At 37.2% G+C, this 27,293-nt stretch overlaps 1 protein-coding gene across 1 annotated transcript in view; it reads right to left on the bottom strand.

Moving 5' to 3' along the window:
• pigk (phosphatidylinositol glycan anchor biosynthesis, class K) overlaps positions 1-27,293 on the bottom strand; it is a 69,248-nt gene that overhangs the window by 23,799 nt on the left and 18,156 nt on the right. The window contains exons 5-9 of the mRNA XM_028811188.2: positions 22,381-22,492; positions 21,919-22,015; positions 14,890-15,007; positions 14,005-14,115; positions 9,142-9,314 (exon numbers count right to left, since the gene is read on the bottom strand). Coding sequence (XP_028667021.1) covers positions 9,142-9,314; positions 14,005-14,115; positions 14,890-15,007; positions 21,919-22,015; positions 22,381-22,492 — 611 coding nt within the window. The remainder of the gene's footprint in view (positions 1-9,141; positions 9,315-14,004; positions 14,116-14,889; positions 15,008-21,918; positions 22,016-22,380; positions 22,493-27,293) is intronic.

Raw genomic sequence — 27,293 nt, 5'->3', positions numbered from 1 at the left:
ATTCACTGTCTTAATCTTCTTTATTTATCTGGTTTGTACAATGCTATATACTGTATATGCTGCCGTTGTTTACTATATTCTGTAAGTGCCTTGAGCATGGGAAAGGCGCTATATAAATAAAATGTATTATTATTAACTTGTGAAAGTTTGTAAAATGACATTGTTCCAGAGGTATACAAAGTTTTGGACTGGGATGAAAACTATAGTGATGTTGAGTGACTGCTTTTTACCTGCACTACAGTTACATATGATGAGAGAGATTTGTGGTGCTGTGCGTTTTTTAAAGTTAAATAATCCGAGGCATGTTGGCTCCAGGTGGGAGCAGATGCACGTGAATACATTCACAAGCCACCCAGGGGTGGATTGAGGTGCTTGGCTGATCGTGTTTTCACATGCAGATGTGAGTGGGTCAGTAAAGTGTTTCTTTCACACTTTTGAGTTGGTGACTGCAGCACCTGTGCCTGGAGGCAGCTTAAATAAAAAAGAACCTGCATAGGGAAACAGGGAAAAGCAGTACAGTAAGAGAACTGTGAGTGAGAAAACAGGTTCAGGTGTACCAGCTGTTGTGAAGAGGAGGAGGCAGCTGATTCATGATCCCAAATGGAGAATGACAGGAACTACTCTGAACTACTCTCTATGGAAGAATCATCCCCCACCGAGTATATATGGAGGTGTGGAGGATGATGGTGGTGTTCCCCTAGGGTACCCAAAGACGGTGAATGGAGATTAATGGAAGACAGAGGGCCAGGAGACTCAGTGCATTCTGGCAAATGTGGGTGGAAACGGTCGGGACGAGACCAGGAAGTGGGGACCACACCTGCTGATGTCTCTTGTCAGCTGGGAACACCAATGTGGTGAGCTGAGAAGATAATGAATGGTGCTAGGCTCAGAGAGAGGAAGGAAGCAGAAAGTACACGATTAATGCATGGTTTTATTCACAGATTATTTATGAATTGATTTTCAACTCACGGATAGGCACAGCTTTTATGGATTCTTTATTTATTTAGTAGAAGGAGCATCGCACTATATTGCACATGACATTGATTTCATTTTGTTTTTTAAATAAAAACACTAATGCACCTTTCACCACCTCTTACTGAATGCATGTGCTCTCACTTGCAGGGCTCATCCTTGGGTACAGGTTCAAGCTGCTAAAAAGACATTGACCGTCACAAGAAAATTGGAAAAAAATTTACTAGCTAAATAATTAAGTAATTTATACAAATAAGAGGAGTTAAAATACATTAACAGAACAAAATAAGCAGAATTAATAAAGGAATTCAATCAACAAGAAAGAACATACTAAGACAAAAAAAAATTTTCAAAGGGAATACTTGACAGATGAATTGTGGTTACATCCACTGTAGCTGCAATTCAAAGCACTTTTCATAGAACTGTATTATGCTTAGGTGTTGCAAAATGACAAAATGGTGGGAGAGAAACTGTGCAGGCAACATAAAAAAACATTGAATCATAATGGACTACACTTAGACATGGATATGAACTGCTGCAAAATCTCAAAAGTAGAAAATGCACTTGACGGACACAATACTAGTAAACCTGATGTCTGACTGCAGGTACCAGGGACAATAATAGGATGTACGCACGGATGGTCCACGAGAGGGTTGATACCTCCCCTGGGCCACGAGAGGGCAGCCACCCGGGTCTGCTTGGGGGCCATTGGAACGGAGCTGAGAAGCTCATCCCTATGGGAGGACGTGGCTACTGCCAGGGGGCGCCCGGACAATTATGGAACCCTGGATGGCAGCACTTCTGCAACACCAGGAAGTGCTGCCGAAGAAATCCCAGGGATGCCCGGAGTGCTTCCGGGTGCTCTCATGATACTTCCGCCACACCAGGAAGTGTCGTCAGACGGAGCACCTGGAGCTTATCCGGGTCATTATAAAAGGGGCCACCTCCCTCCAGTAAGAGGGCCGGAGTTGGGAGGAAGGAGACCAAGCTTGTGAGGAGGGGAGTGGAGGTCCAAGAAAGAGAAAGAAAAGAAGAAAGTTGTTGGGATAAGGCATTGTGGAGCTGTACAGAAAATAAAGGACTGTGCTTTTGGACATTCTGGTGTCTGTCTGTCTGTCTGTGTCCAGGGGTATGCTTTCCACAGATGTTATTACAATGTAATGTTTTCTTGGATATTCCCTCTTAATAGCAGAGGTATGTCTGTAAGACTTCACCAAAGGTTTTTATCCTGGAAGTTTAAAAGCACTTTTTCCCCCAGAATTTTACTTTGCCTCATTGATGGACCTGCATTCATTTCCTGAAGGGATTCATTTTTTTGTTTTTACTGCATTACTGTATTGTGAGACATGTCCATTTTTTTTGTTTTCTTTATCTTGTTTTAGATTTTAGGGCATACTTCTTGGAAGAATGTTACTCAGCAATGGTGCACACAAGGCATCAGTGTGGCATATTTTGTTGGGCAATAGCCATAGCTTATATAACATTTTTAAGTTTACAGTTCATATGGCAACATTACCGAGGCAGTTAAGTCTATCACTTGCTGTCTGTGGTATTCTGATAACAGATGGGCGGAAGAATACAAAGAATACTTCCTTTGCTCCAAAATATAAAAGCAGGAAACAAATTAATTTTGAAATACTGAAAAAATACATTAGAATAAACTTTGCTGATCTTAGATTTACAAGCACTGTTCAAAGTGTAGGAAGCAGCAATGTATTTAATATATCATTGGTTTTAAACGTTGAAAAGTTTCGGTGTGGTGTGGGAAAAGACTTTATTAGAGTATACTTTTGGGACAAACATCATAAACAAATATTAAAGCATTGGGTCTGGTAAAAGTTGAAACAACCCCCTGCATCAACGGGGTATTTAAGCATTAAGGGTACTATGTTATAAGGGGTCTCTGACAGGCACAGTTGACCTAAGAATGCAATTACCATTGGGGTAGACTTACAAATGGTTTCTTCTTGTCAGAGACAAACAAAATATAATTGGAAGTCTGAGACATGAATTCTCAGGCAGGAGGTGGAGGAGTCTTTAACAAGAGTGCCGAAAAACCGTCAGGATGGAAAGATGCTGTGTAAAGAATTGGGAGAGCTATCCCGAAGTAATAATCAGAAATGCCATTGGCAAGTGAAGCAAACATGCATTCTTTGTTTTTGATATCTTCTTCCCCCAATAATCTTCATTTTGATGTGTTTTGGTGTTTAAGCCTTTATTGTCAAAACTCTGTTGTCTGAAGGTTTTGCAATCAGGTTCCTAGGAGATGTCTATAAGGGGCAACAGTTTAAACGAAATGTTTTATGTTGAATATCAATATTCTGTATATTACATAATCATTATTCTGCCCATTAAAAATAGTGTATAGCAAACACTTTATCATTTACAAAGGCAACTATAATTTCAAGGACTGTTTTTTTTTCATTCACCAATGAAATAAATGATAGACAATATTTCACTGCCATCTGGTGTTATAAAACTTCTACTGCATGCATGCAATTTCATTTGGATTTACTAAAATTATATTTTTGTTTTATTTTGCTCACAGTATAGATGCATATCTAGTCTATTCCTTAGTTGTTTAGACATTTGTCTTACTTGTAGTCTCCATGAAACAATACAGTAGAACAATAAATGCTATCCTGTAATAAAGGGATTTTGAAATCAAAAGTATTACATTAAGGTTAACCATACAGAGGTGAGATCATAGTGGTCTTATAATATAATATTCTCAAACCAGCTTAATCCAACTCAGCATTACAAAAGGTCTGTTATGGTTTAATATACTTTGAAAAAAATCAGAAGGGTGGTAAGATATGGGGCAAAAATGACTGCTCCTCCATGTGTGGGTTTTCCTTCCACATCCCCAAATAAATGCTGACAAAATTATATGGTGATACAAGATTTGCCCTAGTGTATTTGCAAATGTGGGTGTGTGCCTGTTTCCTGTTTTACACACAGTACTGTTTGGATAGGATCCAGACCCTCTGAGACACTTAAATGGAGTAAAGCATGTCTGAGAAGGTTATGTCAAAATAATATTAACAGGCACTTAGAAATTGCAATATGGCTTAGTATTTACATTTCAAGTAGTAGGGTGATGTACCGTGTTAGCCATTATGGATGCAATGAGAAGTGAAGCAAAATGACACCTTTTATTGGCTAACTGAACAGATTACAATATGGAAGCTTTTGAGGCAGCTCAGGCCCCTTCTTCAGGTAATACAACTAGACAGAAAAGAAATGGCTATACTGTGAGTGTATTTTTTACTGGGAAATCTAACATATTTCTGTACTTGCAGACTTTACGTTTATTATAATTATCATGGAAGGTTAAATATACTGAACAGGAATAGACTAAGTTAGTACTAATTAAAATATCTGGAATAGAGATGCCAACAATTAACATATGTTAAAAGTTCAAACCAGCTAATCTTACTGATGACACAGTCCTAAAAACATATGGCTGCAATGGCTGTTTTATTGATAAACTTTAACAGACATACAGTAACTGTATTTTCAAACAGCTGGGAAAATGCCCAAGTATTCATTTAGGCTAGTGTATCAATCCATCCATTATATTTCATACCCGGTTTTTCCCATTCAGGGTCAAAGGAAGCCAGACTACAGAGGCAAGAATGAGCAACGTTTGGATATTGGTTGTAAACAGAAAGCCAGTCCATGAAGAGCTCACATGATAATTCCACAAGAAGGCACTATACTCCACAGTTGAATCCAGCATTATCAAACCATGGGGTACAAATACTATGCTTTGTACCACTGAAAGAGCTCAAATAACATTAAAATATTTTCAAGTAGTATCTGTTAATGATATAAACCTACATTTGAAAAATGGCTGTTAGAATAACATTGTACATATTTACTGACATACTCTGTTTCACGTGAAGACTTCAGCCATGCTTTGTTTCCTGTCAGCTAAAATTGCATATAAAAACTACATCAATATTAACAAATTTCTCTTTGATTTGTATGTTTTTTTATTTTAAATTTACGTTCACATCTTTAAATATTAACTTGTTCCTTGATTAGGAGAAACACATGTAAAACAAACCTCTCGAAAATGATGCAAGAATGTTACTATTATGAATCAAAACCGGATTCTTGGCTTATCAGCACAGTTTTACTATGCTGAAGGGCAAAAAGTACCCTACAGTATTTATAGAGGAGTAAAACTGTATATATACAGGGTGAGCCAAAAAGAAGTACCACATTTCAAATGTTTATTCTACAAAAATGCTACAAGATCAAATAAATTTCATTACGACAGGAAAATATATACAAAATAGATTTTTTTCTCTGTGTTTTAAAAATGATGTCTTCAAGGTGGTGGCCATCACTAGTGATAAACTCTTCCGAGACGATTTCTGAACGCTCACGTGACTTGTTCACCCATTTCAAGGGGAATAGCGTCCTTGAGAGTTTCAAGGTTTTGAGGTCAGTGTGTGTATACCTTCGACTTGAAATAGCTCCACAAGAAGAAAATCGCATGGAGTGAGATCGGGTGAACGTGAATGCCACCAGACATCACCACGCAGGGAGATCAGCTTCCCCGGAAACATCTCCCGCAAAACTTGCATGATCTCCGTGCCATATGAGCTGTTTTTCCATCCTGTTGAAACCAGGCATCCACCACATCCATTTCTTCCAGTTGGGACCGCAAAAAGTTCTCTAGCATTTCAATGTAATGTTCTGAAGGGACGGTGACTGTAGCTCCACCTCCTCAAAAAAGTAAGGGCCTACAATGCCAAATTCTGCAACAGCGCACCAAACTGTAACACACTCACTGTAGCGAAAGGTTTTACTTATTTAAGCAACCATTCAAATGTAAACGTGCCTCAACGCTGAACATGACGATGGCATCATAATGAACGGTTTGCAGAATGTTCGTCCACAACTCTCTACGGCTCTCCGTCTCTCTCAGCAAGTTCCTGCACTACCATCATTTTGTATGGATGGAAATTAAGTTCCTCATGCAAAATCCTCCTCAAAGACGTGTTGGAAATGACTAAGGCAGAAGCATGTTTGCGCGCTGAACGTCTAGGGGACTGCAAAATTGATGCCCTTACAGCTTGGATGTTTTCAGGCATTCGTACAGTCTGAGGACGGCCTAGAGATTTTCTGCTCAATGTTCTACCCGTCTGTCTAAATTTAGCCACCCACTGAAGAATTGTTTTCTGATTTGGGACATCACCGTTAGGAGGAATGCTGAAGTGTGTTCGGAAGGTGCATTGCGTAGTGATGATGAATTTGTTGCTGTTGAAGAACGCTTTGACAGCGAAACCACTGTGTGCACCGGACCAAGGATTGCCCATCAAACGACCCTCAACCCAACCCACTCGGCTGCCTCTACCTCACCCAAAGACCTTGAGAAATGTGGTACTTCATTTTGGCTCACCCTGTATTTCATTGTGAATTCTATGATTTTCAGGAGTTATAGTAGTATACAGTATAGTGGCACTGCAGACACAAACCAATACCATTGAAATTGCTAACACATAGGCTCCTGAGATGCATCATGCCATATAATTCTGAAAACCATCTGTAAAAATTTTGTGTCAGTAGAATATGGTTTTGTACCCTTTCCAGACAGACATAAACCCAATTAAAATGCTACAGTAACAGCTGAAATAATTAGTTGATGCTCCCAAATCCACAAATGACAAGGAGGTATTCTGCAAGGAGGGGTTAGCAAAAATTCTTCAAATGTTTTTTGTGACAGAGTAAGAAATAATTACATATTGTTGAAATCATTGCTACTATAAGGGTGCTATGAATTATACATAAGGTACTGGGTATTGCAGAAGTTAAGTAAATGAAATGCTTGATAAAATTAGTTGTTACATTATATAATTAAACGTTGCATTACTTGTTCAAGCTGAAAATTTTTTTGGGTAATAGCAGGTTTTGATTTAACTGTGTATTAGATATTTGTGGTTAAATACAGAGGAACCTCGGTTCACGAACGTCTCGGTACATGTACAAATCGGTTTACGACCAAAAAGTTCGCCAAACTTTTGCCTCGGTTCACGACCACATACTTGGTATACGAACAAGCCAGTTTCCCTTTTCGGTTTGTACATGTTCAGTCTCTCCCTGTGCATTTCCTGTGCAGCGAGAGAGAGAGAACACACACACAGGCAGCGCGAGAGAGAGAACACACATACACACACACACACACACACAGGCAGAGAGAGAGAGCGCGTGCGCACACACACAGGCAGCCCGAGAGAGAGCGCGCACACACACAGGCAGCGCGAGAGAGACACGCGCGCACACACACAGGCAGCGCGAGAGAGACGCGCGCACACACACACAGGCAGCGCGAGAGAGACGCGCGCACACACACACACAGGCAGCGTGAGAGAGAGGGGGCTGGACACATAAGGTAGGAAGGCAGTTAAAGAATGCACTGGGCTTGATTTTGTTTTCACTTCTGTTTACAGCGATCGGTTCATAGTGTGCATTGTTGCAATGTTACTTTTCTTGGTGGTTTATTAAATTACGGATTTTTTCAAATGTTCATTTTTTTTCCCTGTGCTTAAAACTCATTAAAAAAAAAAGTGTTTTTAGCCAGCGGTTGGTAGCGCGAACTATTGCAGTGTTAGTTTTCTCTGTTGTTCAAGGTTTTCTCAGTGTTATTCAGTGTTTTTACATTTAGTTTACTATTACGCTGTGCATTCTATAGTTTACTTAACTATATTTGTGCTTAAAAACCTAAAAATATATATATTTACATACAGTTCATATGGTCTGGAACAGATTAATTGTATTTACATACAATCCTATGGAGGAAATTGCTTTGGTTCACGACTAAATCAGTTTACGACCAGAGTTTTGGAACGAATTATGGTCGAGAACCAAGGTTCCACTGTATATGTAATAATGCAGAGGTTTAGCGAGGGACAATACTGTTCCATAACAATGGCCATCTGTGTACATAAGACTGAAATTCCTTTCTTATTTGTACAGTATATCAGCTTCAATTCCACTTTTCCAATTTAATACCATCTTGTTTTGAATTAATTACTCTACATACTGCAATAACTGCATATACAGGAAAAAATATTAATGTTGCATTGGTCATATTTAAAGATTTAACCACTACAGGGCAACTGTGAACCACTAAAAATTAAAAGAATGTTCACAAATAAAACAATATTATTTCAAAACTCCTATCCAAAAGAGGCAGGCAGAATATGTGAGGGAAATATTTTCTAAAGGATTTTGGAGAGAAAAGCCAAGCAAAATGACACCTTTTATTGGCTAACTAAAAAGATTACAATATGCAAGCTTTCGAGGCAACTCAGGCCCCTTCTTCAGGCAAGATGTAATCTTATAAAAGGTGTCATTTTGCTTGGATTTTCTCTACATTCATTATGGCTAACACAGTACAACACCCTAGTACTAAAAGATTTTGAAAAGTTAGTATTCGGAGTTCTGAAATTTAGAATGTAGGAGTTTAGAAATACTAGTTAAACTAAAGTGCATGACTTCAAGAACATTGGCGGGAAACACAAGTATCTGCAGTAAAACCTACAGAGTAAAAGGAGAACATATGCACACTTCAAACACAGAACAACCAGGCTTTGACTTCAAAGACAGTATGCTGGATGCAAGAGGCAGGAGTGCTAACAACTGTGCCACTATGCTACTCTAAACAAGACGTGTTTGCTGTTATTTATTTCACATTGCTTGTTGGAATATACTATACTGTACAACATTAGGACATTCTGTGTCAAACAATAATATCCACTTTTATGACAGCTCAGTGGTTATTCACATTTGCTCGCAAGCTGCTCATTCATGCTGTATTCGAACCTGCTTAAGGCAATACATGTTTGTGAAGGCCACAGTGTATCTCAACAGACCTCAAGCATAAGACAGGAAACCTTGAACAAGCCAGTCTATTACAAGGTACACTTGTTCAGCTCTGATAAAGGCTGTTAACTCACACTCTCTTGAGCATATTTAAACTGTATAAATAGACAATATCTTCAATAAATCACTATTACTGCTTTATGCTGATGACTACTGCTGGTAAATGAAAGCCACTTAATTACAAATGCAGGACAACTTTATTTTTCAAATTGAAAGAGAACTCTATTTAAAAACTCAGCATTTATTAATACATATTTAACACATACTTACATTTCATTCTTCTCTGTATTGTTCGGATTTAGCTTCATAGTACTCATAGTAATTTCAACTTTTCTGACACTTCCAAAGAAATCTGTGATCAGAACACTGTTAGGATTTCTCTGAAAGAGGTCTGTTCTGTGTCCTGGAGTAGACACACACTGACTCTTTGGGCAGACTTTAAACTGCAAAGGTAAAAAATAACACACAATTACTTAAAAAGAAAACTGCAATAGTTGACAGCATATGAGTGATTTCTGTATCTGTGAACTAAGCAGTGCATAAACACTTTTTGGCATCTGTAAAATGAAATACATTTTTCACTCCCATCTTGCTCTATTATTTTTCCCTTCTTGTAAGAGATGTGGATGCCTCTGTATTGACACTGCAAGGTGGGTACTCTCTTTTTGCAAGTAATTCTCATCTTTAACAGCTGCAATTTTTAGGGTTCTATAGCTTTCAGAATCTCTGCGGAAACCTGCTTACTACTAATAGGTAACAATTATCACTCATTAAGCTTTGTCACCCATAATCCCTACGATGTTCTCCCCAGCTCTGTTGCTGAAGCTCCATCAGTGGTTGCATTAAGTCACACTTAAAATACAAGAAAAAAATCAGCTTTAAATTTACCATACATGTCAGTGAAGTTTCTGTACAAATTGGCATGTTATACTGGAAATCCATTCCTATTAACTACTAGCACCTGTTGTACTTCTATGTGCCTTGTAAAATTAATAGCGATGGCATGTTCTAGGAAGTAGGCTATAAGAATCAAGTATTCATGATGGTTATAATGCTGTGCCAGTGAAAATATTGGTAGTTATTTCAGATAATGAAGGCAAAAAGTTTTGAGATAAGGTAGTTATACTCATTAATCATGGTGACTGAGAAAACATGATGCAAGTCAATTAGGACCTTAAAGAAATTCACTACACTCTGTACACATGAAAATATAGACCCTATAAAACTATAAACTTATATAAACCTATTAGACATTAACACCATGTACATTTTTTTTTTTTTTTTTTTAACTATAGGGTAAAATATTCATGTACTCTGTAAGCACTCTAACCCACTTCTGAAACACTAAGATTGAAGAACTCAATAAGAAAAAAAAGAAGAACCCACTTTAATTCTTAAGAGCTGAAATAAAGAAAAATTTTGGATTTTGAAATTATCATATACATAATGAGATTTTGAGGAAATCTTTGTTTAAGTTGGAAAATGCAGACAAAGTAGCTAAATTACGACTCGCACATATAATAATTCAAACCACTGAGCCATTATTATTATGTGCATTGAGGTGACAAACATATTCATCATTTTTGAGGTTGAATATGATTTATCTAGACTGTATTTTGTTCCCTCTTGCCAACATAAAAAACTGCCAAAATAAAAAGGCAATTTGCAGCAGTGTCTGGCTTTCCTAACGTAATTGGAACAATTTACTGAACTAATATTGCAATAATTGCACCTAGCGAAAATGAAACTGCTTTTGTTCCCCATAAGCAGTAACATTCCATTATCACTCAAGTCATTTGTAATTTAAAAGGTGCCAAGCACCACTTTTTAACTTGGGAGTTATCATGCCGCTTCACTGGGGACAAAACTCAGGCATTGCGTTGCTTAACTGCGCTTGATGCTTCATGGGGGACCTCTACCACTCCCATTCTGCTCTGAAAGAATAAATCTGTAGATATATTATTTACATCCACTTTTTGGCATAAGCATATTTTCACGCCTAAGTAAAGTTTTATAAAAGAGGCCCTGGTGGAATTTTCCACTTGTGGCATCATGTCAGCCCTCAAAAAGTTTCTGATACTGGAAACTCAACTTGTACTAGCTTTGCTCAATCCAGTTTTTGGCAATACTGTGTATGTTTCAATTCACATATGCAGAGGTGGCAGAGGTGAAAATCAACTTTAATATTTTTCGTCACAAGGCTGGTAATGTTGCAGAAATATACAGTCCTCTCCAAAAGTATTTGAACAGCAAGGCCAATTAATTTGTTTTTGCTGTGCACTGAAGACATTGGTATGGAAGATCAAAAGATGAATAAGAGAGACCAGAGTTTCAGTTTTGTTCCCTGGTATTTACATCTGGGTATGTTAAACAACATAGAACATAGCACATTTTGTATCAAGCCAACCAGTTTTGAGAGCAAAAGTATTTGAATAGAATGTTTTCAATTAAAGTCAAAAATACTTAATATTTGGTTGCATATCTCTTGGTCATAATAACTGCATCAAGTCTATAGACCCATAGACTACACCAGATTTCTTGTTTCTTCATTGGTTATGCTTTTCCAGGCTTTTGCCAGAGCATCTTTTAGTTTTTGTCCAATTGTGGGTTTTTTTCCTTCAGTCTTTTCTTCAGGAAGTGAAATGCATGATCAGTTGGGTTAAGATCTAGTGACTGACCTGGCCAGTCCAAAGCCTTCCTTTTTTTTTTTTTCTTTGATGAATTGATGAAGTTCTTTGTTGAGGTGGCAGTGTGTTTTGGATCATTTACTTTGCTGCATAAGGGCAGCACGGTGGTGGCGCTGCTGCCTCGCAGTGAGGAGACCCGGGTTCGCTTCCCGGGTCCTCCCTATGTGGAGTTTGCATGTTTCCTCTGGGTGCTCCGGTTTCCTCCCACGGTCCAAAGATATGCAGGTTAGGTGCACTGGCGATCCTAAATTGTCCCTAGTGTGTGGGGGTGTGTGTGTGTGTGTGTGTGCGCCTTGCCCGGGTTTTGTTCCTGCCTTGTGCCCTGTGCTGGCTGGGATTGGCTCCAGCAGACCCCCGTGACCCCGTGTTAGGATATAGTGGGTTGGATAATGACTGACTGACCTTGCTGCATAATAAATTCCTCCTGATTAGTTTGGAAGCATTTCTCTGAAGACAATATGTTTCTGTAGACTTCTGAGTTCATTCTGCTACTATCATTATGAGTTATATCATCAGTAAAAATGATTGAGCCTGCTTCAGAAACAGCAATGCAAGTGTAAGCCATGACACAACCTCCACCATGCTTCACATATGAGCTTGTATGTTTAGGATTATGAGCAGATCCCTTCTTTCACCATACTTTGGTGTCTGTCACTTTGGTAGAGGTGAATCTTTGTTTCATCTCTCTCTAAATCTCCTTCGAACAGTGGACTGTGACATTGCCACTCCTGCTCTTTGGAGGTTGTTCATGATGTTACGAACTGATGTTTTGGGGTTTTTCTTTACTGTTCTCAACCAATTGTGTGTCATCAGTTGTTGTTTTCCTTGGATGACCAGTTCGATGGTCGTTGCTCAGTATACCAGTGGCTTCCTTCTTTTGCAGGACATTCTAAATTGTGTTATTGGCTATACAAAATGTTTTTGAAATGCCTCCGATGGATTTTTCCCCCTTTTCTCAGCTTCAGAATGGCCTGTCTTTCTCCCATTAACAGCTCTCGTCTTCCTGTTGGTGTACCCCCCTTAATTGCAAATGCAGTCTTCAGAGGTGAAAGCCAAAGCTTAAACTCCAGAGTAGATATCGAGGGATACTTAATGATTAAACAATCAATTTTATATGACACACATGGGTGACAAGAAACACCTGTTGCTTGTCACGTTCCAGTAATTTTGCTCACTTGAAAAACGGGGTGGTTTGATAGAAAATGTACAGCGTTCTACATTAACATATGTGATCTCTCTTCTCATATTCATCTTTTGATCTCACACACAAATGTCTTCAGTGCACAACAAAAACAAATTGGCCTTGCTGTTCTAATACTTTTGGAGGAGACTTATATTTATATTTTTCTTGTGTATTCTTCTACATAAGGACAAAAAGACAGGCAAAATGTACTATTCTATCATAGAAAGTAATGCAGGGCTGTGGAGTAGTAGAATTATGCATTATTGTACCAGGAATGAATATAAATAAAATCACAATATACAGGAAAACTTTATAACATCAGTCATTGCTAACACTAGTTTGCGGGGCATATACATGTTTTCTAAGATCTAGCCCTGCTTGTACTGCAGTGATTCGTGGGAACAGTGTGAAAACTAATCTATAAATCAAGGAAATTACTGCCCTGTCTTACCAGCAGCAGCAAATGAAGGTCCTCTAATGGTTTGGAGTTGGGGCAAGCAATTTAAGCTTCAACATATATACTGCAAAAACACACATATGCAAAAACTAGGAAAAAAACACTCTAAACATAAGTTATTTCGCTTTTATTTACCAATGGCTTGATATAAAAACCTTTCACTAGCTTAGATTTGATTTTACAATGAAAAGACTGATGTAATTTACCTCAACCAGGGTGATATTTCTAAACAGCATTTTTCCAATAAGAATACTTTTTCATTGGCTCAGCAATATACTCACTGCCAGACAAAGTCATGACAAACAAGCTAGTTTTCAGAAACCCAACCCCTACATGACTAGGACAATAAAAAACAGACTTAACCTGGTGTGGCTCAGGTCCTGCATCTACATGCCAAGGTTCTCACAACGTTTACTCTCGTGTGTACAGAGTACAGTGAAAGTCTTATTTGAATATGCTAATCAACATGCAACACATCACCTTTGTCCCCTTCTAACCAAAAACATAAATAGAATCTACAGTTCAAATTATCATTAAATCATGTTTAGCACCAGAGAGTCAAATATCTAACAATACTAAATATCTAACAATAGTAAACATTACTTAAGCTACTAATATCATTATTTTATTATAATAAACAACAATACTGAGAATGGTTTAAACTATGCATAATTAATTGTTAATATGTTAAAAATATAACCACCCTTAATAGAAACATTTTTTCATTTGTATTTGTGCTTTACAAGTAGTGAAGAATATATCACAGTTCATTTTATTGTGTAGTTCATTTAAGTGCGAATACTTACTAGGTCATTCATGTTGCTTTGACTAGCCGGATGAATATCCTCTAGAAATTCCAACAGATAGAAGGTGTATCTATCCATAAGATGTACTCCAATTGCAAGATCAGGTTGGTGCTGTATTAAATGGGGGGGGGGGGTTGGGGAGAGAGAGATTGTAGAATGTAAAATAATAATGAAAATTGGACAGATTTACATGTACGGTAAAAAAACAAATGAACATATAAAACATTCGTATTTACAATGACACATTTTACGTAAGCCTTTGCTTTATTCAAAGTGCCTCCTCTCACTTTTGTAAAAAAGCACTGTTTATAATAAGCACACAAAAACTTATAATAATAAATGATTAATTGCATTTATATAGTGAATTTGCCATGCTCAAAGACCTTCCTCTATTTTTCTTAACTTTTTCCTTTTTCAAATTTTAAAACATAACAAATATACAAACGTTGCCTTGACGACACATCACCAGCAGGATCTGGTTATACAGCTCAAGCTTCTAGCAAGGGTTATTTGTTACCTATGCTCCTATATTAAAGATAACCAATAAAGTGTGAGTTAAATTTATTCAACATAAAGTATAATTTCCATTGTTTAAGGCAGTTAGAAAATAACTGGCAAAAATATAATCATTTTTGTACAAAAAGAGATTAGAGATAATGGGGAATGTAGTAATGAGAGTGTAATAGGGGTTACAACTCATTAATCAATTTTCAAACTTGCTTATCAAACTCCACTTCCTGGTAGCTAATGGCACAAACAAAAACCTGATTCATGTGAAGCCACTAGGGTAGGGTGCTCTCTTTCACAAAATTAAACAAAAATGGTTAAGTAGTTATATAATGGCACATTACTAGCTGAAAAAAAAAAAAAAGAATTAGATCTTACTGAAAGAGAGTCTTCCCCAACTTGGCTGCTGGCCAAAGCCATGATATTTGGTGAATAGAACCTTTCATACATTGAGGCTCCTTGGCAAGTATCAATGATGAACAGAAGCTCATTGTACCTGAAAAATCAGTAGTTTATTAGGTGGGATTACAGTCTTTAGACTAAATGAACATGCAGCATATCACAAGCCTAATTTTGTTTATATAACAACAGGAGTTTAAACTGTATATTAGTTATATTTTTGTAATTGGGTATGCTAAAGAGTTTAAGCTCTACACATTCTTAAAATCATAATTCACACAATTCAGATTGTCACACACGGGTGCCTGAATATCACCTTACAGGCTCAGACAAGGTATGCAATTTCCCACGAGGGTAAATGGGGGCACCAATATGCTAACAAGCCTTAGCTCGCCCAGACACCAAAGCTACTGTGACCTTCGCCTAATCTAAGCCTCTTTCGGTCACAATAACTATAATATAAACTCGGGGGCTTTCGGAAGATGGCTTCTCAGTCTGAGGGACAAAATCCTGCAAGACAGAGCTCCTTGACCCAGACCTGTTCAAGAGAGACAATTTATTTCAAAATCCTCAGAGGCTAGGAAGGCACTTGTTATGCATTATTCTGTTGCGCCACCATGTGCCTATTTCTCACTAAACAGGGTGGTCTGGTTAGAACCCAACTTTTCTTTGGCTCTTCTCTCCCTCATTTGCACCTCACAACACACTGGTTTGTTAACATTCCAATTGTAATTCCCTATTGTTAACAAAACAATTCCAGATTATTTACTCTTGATGTTCTTGTTTCATTCCTAATAAATGTTTGGCTGAGAACCAGACCTATTATTAGAATGTGAAATCCTAGTTTGTTGACTAATAATAAAAAATGGATCCATTGGCAAAAAACTTCAGCATCTAAGGAATGTAAAACAGGCTAAAGTTTAAAAAGGTGCCCATTGCAAAATACAGAATAAACTAAAGTGAAAGGGGAATCACTATGGTGTAAAAAGTATATACTCTTTAATCAGAAAGCTGAAAACTAACTATAAATGGCCATGAAGGTTGTAAGATTACCAGTCTTTAAAAGACAGGAAAAAATACGCAGAATTAGAAAATTGTTTTAAAAGCCAAATTTTGATTACTACTCCAGAGTGAGAGAAAAACAACAAGCCTTGTGTGTTAATTGTAACAATACCTAATTTGGTAAATGAGAAATCAGAGCTGGTCACCACAATTACTTAATCTAAGTAGCTATGACTTCATTGCTCCCCTTTTAATGATAAACTAGATACTAAAACATTAAAGACTGAACGGTCAAAAAACAAAAACACACAATGATATATTAAGTTGACTGGAAACACTAGGCATTAACAATTACCAACACAGCACCAGTATGCCATAGTTTACACAAGGACATCCACATCTTAAGATGTGTGGAGAACTCTGTCATAGTTATTATTTTCTATGACAAGGGAAACAAATATGGATGTACTTTCAGTTATTTTGTTAAACAATATGATTATTCTTTTTAATAGCTACACATCTCTAAAAACAAGGTTATGACTGTAGATTTCAATGTTCTTCACCTCCCCTCACTAAAGAAGACTAAAAGAACCGACAGTAGAGGTGATGGAGCACTACAAATATTCAGGGACAATCATTGATAGGCTGACCTTAGATCCATATACAGAGGAAGAAAAGCCCGTTGTTTCTTGTGAAGCTCTATTGTTTTAAAATACACAAATCTGCATTACCACGCTTTAAAAGTATATCATTGAATCTGTAGTTACATTTACTTTAATATGTTGGTTTGGGAATCTTAGTAATAAGAACAAAACTGCCCTATCAATACAGTCAAAATTAGAAGTACCACTAGTCTTCTTTCACTCAATAGCATCACATGCTGGTTGTAAAAAAAAAAAAAAAAAAAAAAAAAAAAAAAAAAAATTCACTTCTGTCAGTCAGCAGCCATTCTCTAGATTAAATAAGCAATAGATCTAAGAACTTTCATTTCCAGTTCCATAAGCATTCTGAATTCTAGAAGCTACTGGCTCCAGATGAATGGTAATTACTTATAGTGTACAGTTAGAATTTAACTAGGGGGCTTTGCCCCCTGCTCGCTTCGCTCGCCAACCCCCTGTTTGGTGTTCCGGATACACACCTTTAAGATTGTTGCTATTTCATTAATTTCACTTTTATTTCAGAACTTGCGTAAAAACAATATTTGGAATCCTTTGAGTCCCAATGTGCTGAATCCTTTAAATGAGGTCCGTGAGACATGTGTTTAATGACTGTGTACCATAATTCAGGATAGGTTTTGGAATTCCAGCACAGACCAAGCGATCCACATCATCAGCAGTTATTAATTTGTTTTGGAAAGTAAGCAATAAATGCATGTGAGGTACAACAGCCTTACAATATTTACATACATCTGACATATCACCTGTGTCCATATATATTCGATGACTATCCACCGTTTAGTTATTTCTCAGAGTAATAATTTCTCTTTTTTTGCGCTAATGCAATGTTTACGTTATTTGTTTGACGCTGTCATTTATTTCTGCTTTCATTTTCTGTATCTTGCTCTGAATGTGTTTCGTGCCCACGTTTTTGTTTGAGTCTTTTGAATTGCAGTTTTCATTATCTGTAACCTGCTCTGCACGTGTTTGGCCTCCTTGCATTATAACCTCTTTATGACATTGTACTTTGTTGTCTACTCTGTCTTTTGCCAACCCCCGGCATTTTGAACCTGTGCCTGCTGTTTACCATTAGTAATATGGGTAAGTAATATGGATGATTGCACTTACTGTTAATATGGAGCGTTTTCTGTGGCTGTACTGTTAATAATGCATCACTGTAATGAGATTCACCTATGCTGTATAGTTTGTACGTGCGAGGATGACGTACGTGTAATACGGATCGTTCGTTTATTCTTATTACCCATCAGGTGTTGCGGCTGTGTTATCTGTGGTTGTACGGTTAATATTGTATTACTGTAATGTGATTCAAATATGTTGTTTTGTCCGTATATGTGTTGTAGGCGAATACGCCTTTCGTAGTATCTGGTGATTTCCGTACTATGTGGACTCCGTAGTCTGTCCTGTTTTACTCTGGGGCGGGGATAATGTGATTCAAATATGTTGTATTATCCGTATTTGTGGGGTTTCTGTATGATGTCGGGTGTGTGCTTGCGGTTATTTTAGAAATGCGTGGATTCTGCTGTGTAGTGTGTACGTTTATTTCAGTTGCGCGTTGTAGGCGAATACAACTTTCGTAGTATCTGGCGATTTCCGTAGTACAAATCCTTTTCCGTACTATGTCGGGCTTGATTTGTCAACCTTTGTGGAGTCTGTAGTCTGTACCGTTTCACTCTGGGTCAGGGGGCTGACTCCCGTGTTTTGTGTGGTGGTGTCGTTGCCTATGGGCGCATTGCCTCATTTCTTATTTCTGTCAGTGGAGCTCTTTCGGTTTTGAGCCGTAATCTCGGGCTTGACGTGTGACCCTTTGTGGACTCCGTAGTCTGTCCCGTTTCACTCGGGGGCGTGGGTCTGACTCCTGTAACCAGCTCTCCATGTGTTTGGCCCCGTTCTTTAACCTCTTTATGACGTTTTACTTTGTTTCCTACTCTGTCTTATTTCTGACCTCGCTTTATCCTGCTTGCGGCATGTCAGACGGTTCGTAGTCTCTCCCGTTACGTTGTCTATCCCGTTTCGCTATGGGGCGGAGGGGCTTTGTGTGGCGCCTTCGCACATTCGTAGTCTCTCCCGTTTCACTCTGGGGAGGGGGGCTTTGTGTGGCGCCTGCGCACTATGTCTCCTGCGTCCACGGGCAGGTCCCTGCGTCCATATCCGGTTTACCATTCTCGGTTAGTAATATGGATATTTTTATTGGCCAGAAACCTACAATTGTGTGTTCAGAGAAAATGGATACAATTTTTACCTCTATGTTTATTTTCTGTATTAGTGGATCTGTATTATGTTTGCACATTCCTGCTGCAAAGAAATTTGCAGACTCCCTAGATGTTTAATTTTTTCAGGCATTGTGTTAAGTAGAGTTTTTATTTTCCTCTCCTCCACCACCAGCAATTAGTCATATCTTATCATCTGGATCTCTGTGAACACAGTTACATTAACAAATGTTGTTTAAACTTTGTAAAACATTTAACTATATATGTGCTTATGTAATTAAATACAGTGTGTATACAGCTTAATCATAGCAGCTGAAAACTATGTTAGCATGAGAAAAGCTGGATAAAAACATCTATTAAGCTGAATACTCCACAGTAGCTACAAAAAAACCTCAATGTTTATTACTGAACAATTCCTTCTCAAATAATAGCACCCCACAGGAAATATGGTGCAGTGTCTATGGAAGCACACTTGTAACCACAATACTGTCACTTCACTTTCAGCCTGTGAATCACTGACCTCTAGTCGCTTAACCTACCTGTGCTCCAACTGTATAAAATATTTATAAACTGTTGTAGAATATTCTGATCTTGTAAGCTGTCTTTTATAAAGCCGTCAGCCAAAAACTGTATATATGTTTATAATCAACAAAAAAGATTAAATGTCAACATCTTGAATATTGAGTAGGGCTGCCACAAATCTATCAACTATTTTGGTGATTAATTAATTCAATAAAGTTTAATTTAAGCAGTTTGTGTGTAAGAATTTATTTCGGTCTTGTGTGATTACAGTTAGCCTTTTTTAGTTATAGGAACAGGTCAGTGGTACACTGCAGGCACAATAGGATTGGGTATATATTTGAACATATTCAAACATAGGGTGATGATCAGGGGCTATACGTATGTCTTCTCTGTATGTATTTTATATATTTTATTCTACATACTTTTAATGTTTTGCTCAAGGCGAATATGCACAGATGAAGTGCTTCTTACTTGTGTAGTGTTGCTTAAAGAAAGCAAGGGAAATTTCAACTTTCAAAGTAATTTGAAACTAGAGAACATGCTCTTTCACAAAAATGGGATATACTGTGATTACAAAGTAATGTTATCAAAGAGTAAGTGGAGCTAGCCGCACTTTCCACTGATTTTCCCTCTTACAATATTCATTAAGAAACCAAGGCAAAAATCACTTTTGTTTGGTCGAACATGCTAAACACTAGTATTAATCAATTTCTCTGTTTCCCAGCTATTGCTTATTTTTGCACCTAGAGGCCAAATGGATATAATGTTCCTTACCCATTTTCATTTATACTGTATAAACTGAGGCATAGTGAGTCATTACTAGGTTTACAAATGGCTTTTGAGTATTTTCTTTTTATAATTACTTTTTAGTAAACTCCTGTATTTAAAACAAGTTACAAAAAATTTTTTTAAACGAGTTTAAGCAATTATCATAAAATTACTAAGTGAACAATACTGCTTAAATTTGTTTCATGGTCAACTGGAGCAACTGGAGTAAATATGTAACACAGAAGAACTGATTTTTTTATTGTTACTCATTGCTTTATGGAATGTGTGTCATTTCAGCAGCAAACTAAAATGCAGACTGCACATGAAACTGCAGATTAACTAAGGCAATTATATTAAACATTGCTAAACATTTAACATTTTATTTGATCTGAATGACACTTAAATGTTTTACCATAAGGTGCAACGGGTTTCCATGTTACTAATGAAAACAAAAAATATCCAGTCAAAAATACAAATAGTTTGATCCTGGAAGTGATGTTAAAAAAAATGATGGCAAAATAAGTGTTACATAAAACACCCATTGGATTACAATATCAGTTTTTGCCTTTGGATTATATTCAAGTAATGACATTCAATCTGACATGCCTTAGACTGCAACCTGTCCAAGCTCGCACTTACAGTAGTTCAGTGAACAAGAAAGGTTCATGCAGTTAGGATATACTAGCATACACAATAACAACAACATTCATTAAAGGTAGCATAGAGTGGATCATAGGCAGTTACCAAAAAATAACCTGATGCAGGAAAAATGTCTAACTGTAGATGGAAGCTAACACTGCAGAGCAATGGCCTAAAAGAAGCCAGAAACCTATCAGAAGCAGGCTAAAAAAGAAATAAAAAAAAACACCAAAAAGCAGAAAACAGAAATAAAAACATTGCTGTATCCTTTTGTTGCTTATATGTGAAAACTGCTGAAGGATCAGTAGTCAGCACACATGCCAGTGAGTGCTAAAGTACAACAGTAATCCAGAGAAGGATCTAACAGACAGAATGGACAACAAGAATGCAAATAAACAGATTAACCAGCTCCAATACTTAACGCACCCCTACACATGTGTAAATTGCATTTTCTTCCTCTTAGAGTATTTCTGGTAGATTAAAGTAGATGGGTTATCCCTTCATACTTAAGTGGCTGCAACACACTGTTTGCACACACGTTTCTGCTGTTATTCAGGAGTGTCATGCATTTACACAGTCAATACAGGCACACAAAAACAAAAAGCAGGTGTGAGGACAGCTCTCTGGGACAATATTGGTTAATTTTTTAATATCCTTAGTCAAAACAGTAACACTAACTTTATATTAAAACAGGTTTTTGAAATTATAAAGGTAAAATAAAAAAAATTTAAAAAGTGTCAGAGAAAAACAGATGGAAACATAAAAAATGAAAAAATAAGCTGCTTCAACAGCTACTGTATATTCTAAATGAAATACTGAAAATTCTTATGTTAAACTAAAATATGATTTGCATATTACAAAATTTTTTTTGATGATACTGTAACAGAGAATAAGAAGTGACATGAATGAAGTGGATTAGTACAGTGGATCCCTACTGCTACTTTAAAATAAAATTCAACATGAACAGAGATAGAGTTGGAAACTTACTGACAGTAAATTCAGCACAAACATTACAAAGTTTTTCAAGTTGTGGAATAAATTACAATTTACCATACTACTTGGTAAGATTTTAGAGACCATCAAATCTAAACTTGATTTTTATTTTTTTTTAGAATGTAGATGAATAAGAGTTGCAAGTTTGTTGGGGTGAATGGCTGGTTATCGGCAAAAACTTATGTTTTATTCACTCTTACCTTCTTTTCTGCCACATTTGTTCAAAGGCATCCGCAAGCTCAACATTTGTTATTTCTTCTGAATCTTGAAACTTCAAGAATCCATTTCCTCCATGACCTGCATAAAATATTTACAAAACACACAAAAGTACTCTGAGAATAAACTACATAGTAGGAGTGTAACTGTAATGTCAAAAGATGTACACGAAGCAATAGAGAGTTTGTGATACCAGTCCTGATTTTAAAAGGAAAAATAAGTTTAATACATCAAAGAACAAGGGAGGACAGATGCCACTGCTATAAAGACGACTGACCAAATTATGGTCTTGCATATTGTCGGCTGCCAAGTTAACCGATACCATAAAAATTTGTTATAAAATAACTAAAATTTGGAGTTTCCTAAAATATTCAGCTGCAATGTCCTAGAGCAGAAGAAAACACACTATTTGTACAGTATATACAAGTTTCTCAAAAGGAACCAACCTGTCATATAAATGAGTATGTTGCTTCTGTCATCAGATAACAGACGTTTTGATCGAGGAGTGCTTGCTGGTAGCCTTCCAGTTAATACACGGAGGAAATTTTCAACAGTTACCTGTGTTTTTGGCAAAAGACTAGTAAATTTAAAATAGTAGGCAACTCATAAAATTCATGTACCACAGTCATATTTTACTAAATGTACTTTATTTTCACAATGTAATGAATTCTTAAATACTTTGACCATCAGGGCAAAACCCAGAAATAAAAATTACACACTACATACATGGTGAGGCATTGCAGGCTACTGTATTCAGATATTTTTACAGTATGTTTTTAAAAGAAACACCATTCATTGGTGGAAGACAAAAATAGATTAATGGTTGAAAATGCCAACAGACTTGCATACATATTATTCTTCCCCACTTCCTGCTTTTTATGGTGATATGCACACACCATATCATTAACCCCCAACCGCCTAGCATTTTCAAGGCTCTAATAATCACTAAACAAAATGTTAAAGCATTAATGAATCAAAAACGTGTTAAGAATGCAATCACTTTCAGAAATGCCTGGACGTTGTCATTTAGCAGAAGAAAAATGTGGACTACAGCATTAACAAATAACTCTTTAATTACTGTTTAACTGTCAACTAGGCTGATAAAAACTGTGTGCTATTAAAGAGAATCAACTGTGGCACTTTGAATGGACAGGTTCAGAAACATGCAGAATTCTAAAATATACAGAGAGATACCAGTGATGTTGCCATGTGTTTTAATTAGAACAAAAGAAAAAAAGAGAGGTAGCATTCCTGCTGACTGACTTATTGATTTGTACAATACCTCTCAGAACCAGGAGAATTGGATTCAAATCGTGGCCTTTTCACTTTCTGTGTAAAATAGGGCTGCCATATTGAATTTCGACATTTGAATATAATTCAAATTTATTATAAAAAAGGGCTTATTCAAAGGTAAAGGCTGATTCGATTGTTTAAAATAAATAAATAAATAAAATAAAAAGATAGTTGCTTGTTTTACCCACACCAATTTTGACATTGGGTTACTCAAAAAGTGCTATGCAAAGCTGCAGTATTTTATTAAACGTTTTTTGCATTTCACTTTCATGATGAACTAGTGCAGGGCGGTATACTGGTTCATACCTAAAACTGTTTTTTATTTTTGTTATGATATGGATTTTTCTTATACCGCAACACCAGTTTAAATAGCCTAAACAACGTTCAGAATGTGGTGCAGTGGGAAACTGTTTGGGGGGGGACCTTTTTCTCTGCTGCACCGCTAAACACGCATGCAACGGAGTACATGCATTAGTGGAGGTATTGAACGGTGAAAATGGACAGAGAACATTCTGAAACTGAAGCTGTAGCAGACGATAAAGTTGAACATGATGTAGAGGTGGGCGGTATGACCAAAATTCTATATCACGGTATTTTTCTAAATTCTGCCGGTTTCACGGTATTAGATGGTATGTTTTTCCCCATGCATGAGTGGATGTTAACCACATTTTCCACTGCTATTACTGCAGTAGACTGGCTAAGAATAACCTATTAGACTGTTATGAGAATTGTACATCGTACAAAAAGACATTTTAATGTGCACACAAGTATTAATCCAGGTTTGCATGGCCCCATAAAGTGATAGTTTTCAAGGGGGTGGCACTAAAGAGAAGGAATCACATTGCATGACAGATGCAGTCAAAATATAGAACCTTTAATTGAACAAATTTTGCAAAAGCTTAAACTATGATTTTGACAACATATTTTCAACCATCCAAAGAGGCATTTAGACTTAGTAAAATATCCAGAGGTGTTTGTCAAAAGTTGGATTGCACTGAACACGTCTTAGAAAAGGAATAAATAGTAAATATTTTTTGTAAACCAACTACACTTTCTGTTAATGTTAACAATCTCTGTCCACTGACACGTTAAAGTGACTTTTTAAACAATTTTACCATCATTAAACTGCATAATATTTAAACTAATAAATAATAACAATAAAATACATAATAGTATTACTGATAGTTGCACCATTACTTCAAGGTTTCAAGCCCAGGTGCATTACACAGTATCCACCAAATTAAAATAAAATAAAACAAGTGCAATCTTGGTGATGACATCTTACCAACTGTACCATCATTTAGGCAAACTGCATTAATATGGACCTTGCTTCAAGCTAAGCTATATACATAAATAATAAAAACTGCAACTTGCATTTATAATGCTGTTTGTGGTATAGCCCTATGGAAGCGCATTAGGGCCACTGTGAAGAAAAAAAAATATGGACACGGAAGAAAAAAACAAACTATATGTCGAGAATAAATTCGACATGTTGACTATGTCAAGATTAAAGTCGACATTTCCACTTTCTTCTCAGTTTATTTTATAATTAAAGTAGAATGTTGTAAACTAAACTTCATCCTAAAATCAATGTTTAATTTACTGGATTTTCTCAAACCCCGTCACAAGTTAATGCAGCACATCAAATATTTTGTGTTAAGTGTTCCCCGACCCAGTCGTTAATCACTACGCTTGTAATACGGTGCTATATAGCGCCCGACCCGGCACAGACTCAGACAGAGGCACGTACTTAAATAAAGCACACTTCTTTATTTTTCTTCAGCCATGGGGCACGCCTTCCCCGTGTCCCACAGGCCCAACACAGTCCCAAAACACTCACAAACCACAACACTCTTTTCTTCCTTTCTTTCTTTCTTTACCACCACTCCTCCTCAGGCTTAGTCCTCCTCCTCCTGAGTCTGGCTCTCTCGAGTGGTGGTGGCTGGCCTTTTTTATACCCCACCCGGAAGTGTTCCAGGTGCTTGGCCACCTGGTCCTAATTGCCCTTCTGGGTGGGGCTGAAGATATGACCAGCCAGGCTGCTGACTCCATGGCAGCTCCCCCTGGCGGCCATCCAAGCCCCCAACCAGGCTGTGGAGGACTCCATGTCCCATGGAGCCATGCGCCAGGCTGGGGAATCATCATCCGCCAGGGAGGCTGCCACCAAGCGTCCCGGGGGAGGTATTGAGCTGCCCATGGTGGCTCCCCCGGAACAGATGCAGCAGAGGCGTCCCTGCCGGGCATAGAACCCGGCTGTCCTTTACAGCTTCTTAAACTGACTTCCTTCGCACTAAGAGCAGGCGCCTGCAGCAATCACCGCACAGAATCTATTCACTTCATGATATTCCTGCTCTCTACCAAAACCACACGATAATTACCAATCACCACACGATAAACGTCTTTGTGAAATTAAAACTAGTTATTAACTTAGCCGACGGAGTGTTCAGAACTAAAAATATCTTTGAATGGATGGCATAATTAAACATGTATAACAGAGTTGCGCCCATCTCTGAACGAGTCGATAGCACATCGCAGAATGAATACAAGCAAAACATACACTAGCAAGTACAAAAACAAGTACAACTTGGCTTGTAGTATTATCCAGTAGTATAGAAACAGTATTTACACATCTGACCTTTTAAAACTAAAGTATCTCCAGGCGACGGATGTGACTCCTTTTTTTCGGCAAAAGTTCTTCTATTCATCACATGTTCAACTTTACTTTTAGTTCAGTTTCGAAATGCTCTCTGTCCATTTTCACCGCGCGGCATACCTATGCTACCGTCCACTATTTGGTGGTGTAGCAGTGAAAAAGAGCCCTAGTGCAACAAATCTGTGTTTAGCGGTGTAGCAGTAAAAAAAGGTCCCCACTTAAACAGTTTCCCGCTGCGCCACGTTCCGAACGTCGTTTAGGCAATTTAAACCGGTGTTGCGGTATAAGAAAAATCCATATCATAAAAAAAATAAAAAACGGTTTTCGGTATGAACCGGTATACCGCCCAGCACTAACATGATGACACACAAGAACTTTTGCCGAAAAAAGGATCCGTGTCTGTTGTCTGGAGATACTTTGGTTTTAAAAGGTCGGATGTGGACCATTATGTTCAAATGTGTGAATTCTGTTTCTATACTACTGGATAATACTGCAAACCAAGTTGTACTTGTTTTATTTATTTTTCTTCCCCCCCAATACTGTGTAATGTACCTGGTTACTGTGTAATAGTGTGACGACATGTTGAATTTATTCTCGACATTTTCACTTTAATCTCGACGCTTATGACGAGAATAAAGTCGACATGTTGACTTTATTCTCAACATTTCTACTTTATTCTCGCCATTTATGTCAAGACTAGCAAAATACCCGCGCTTCGCAGCGGAGAAGTAGTGTGTTAAAGAGGTTATGAAAAAGTAAAGGAAACATTTTAAAAATAACGTAACATGATTGTCAATGTAATTGTGTTGTCATTGTTATGAGTGTTGCTGTCATATATATATATATACATATACACACATATACAGATATATTATATATACATATACACATATTTTTTATATTATTTATATATATATATATATATATATATATATATATATATATATATATATATATATATATATATACACACACACACACACACATACATACATACATACATATACACACATAGATGCACTTACAATAACATAGAAATCAATATAAACAACATTAACATCATTATCATATGAGAATATGAAGTAATATATAAGAAGCACATTTCATATAAATATAAATTATTAAACAGTAAAATGTTCTTGTATAATTTGCTACCGTGGCTTTTCGTTGGTCTGTCCAGGATTTTAAATCACATGTAGCTTGCAAACCGTTTCACGTATTGACTTGAAATGTGGTACACATATAATACGTCACGTCTGCTATCCGCTTTATGGGTGATGAATGTATTACTCTTTTTATGTTTATTTTATTTTAGAATCAACTCCTATCTGCACACACCAGGGCGGCCGTGGGCAGATGCGTATGGTGTATTCACTCCATGTTATCGTGCATTGCGCTGTCAGTGGTATTTTG

This window comes from Erpetoichthys calabaricus, chromosome 10, assembly GCF_900747795.2.
Source record: "Erpetoichthys calabaricus chromosome 10, fErpCal1.3, whole genome shotgun sequence".
Lineage (NCBI taxonomy): Eukaryota > Metazoa > Chordata > Cladistia > Polypteriformes > Polypteridae > Erpetoichthys > Erpetoichthys calabaricus.
This window is presented reverse-complemented; position numbering and strand designations above follow the sequence as displayed.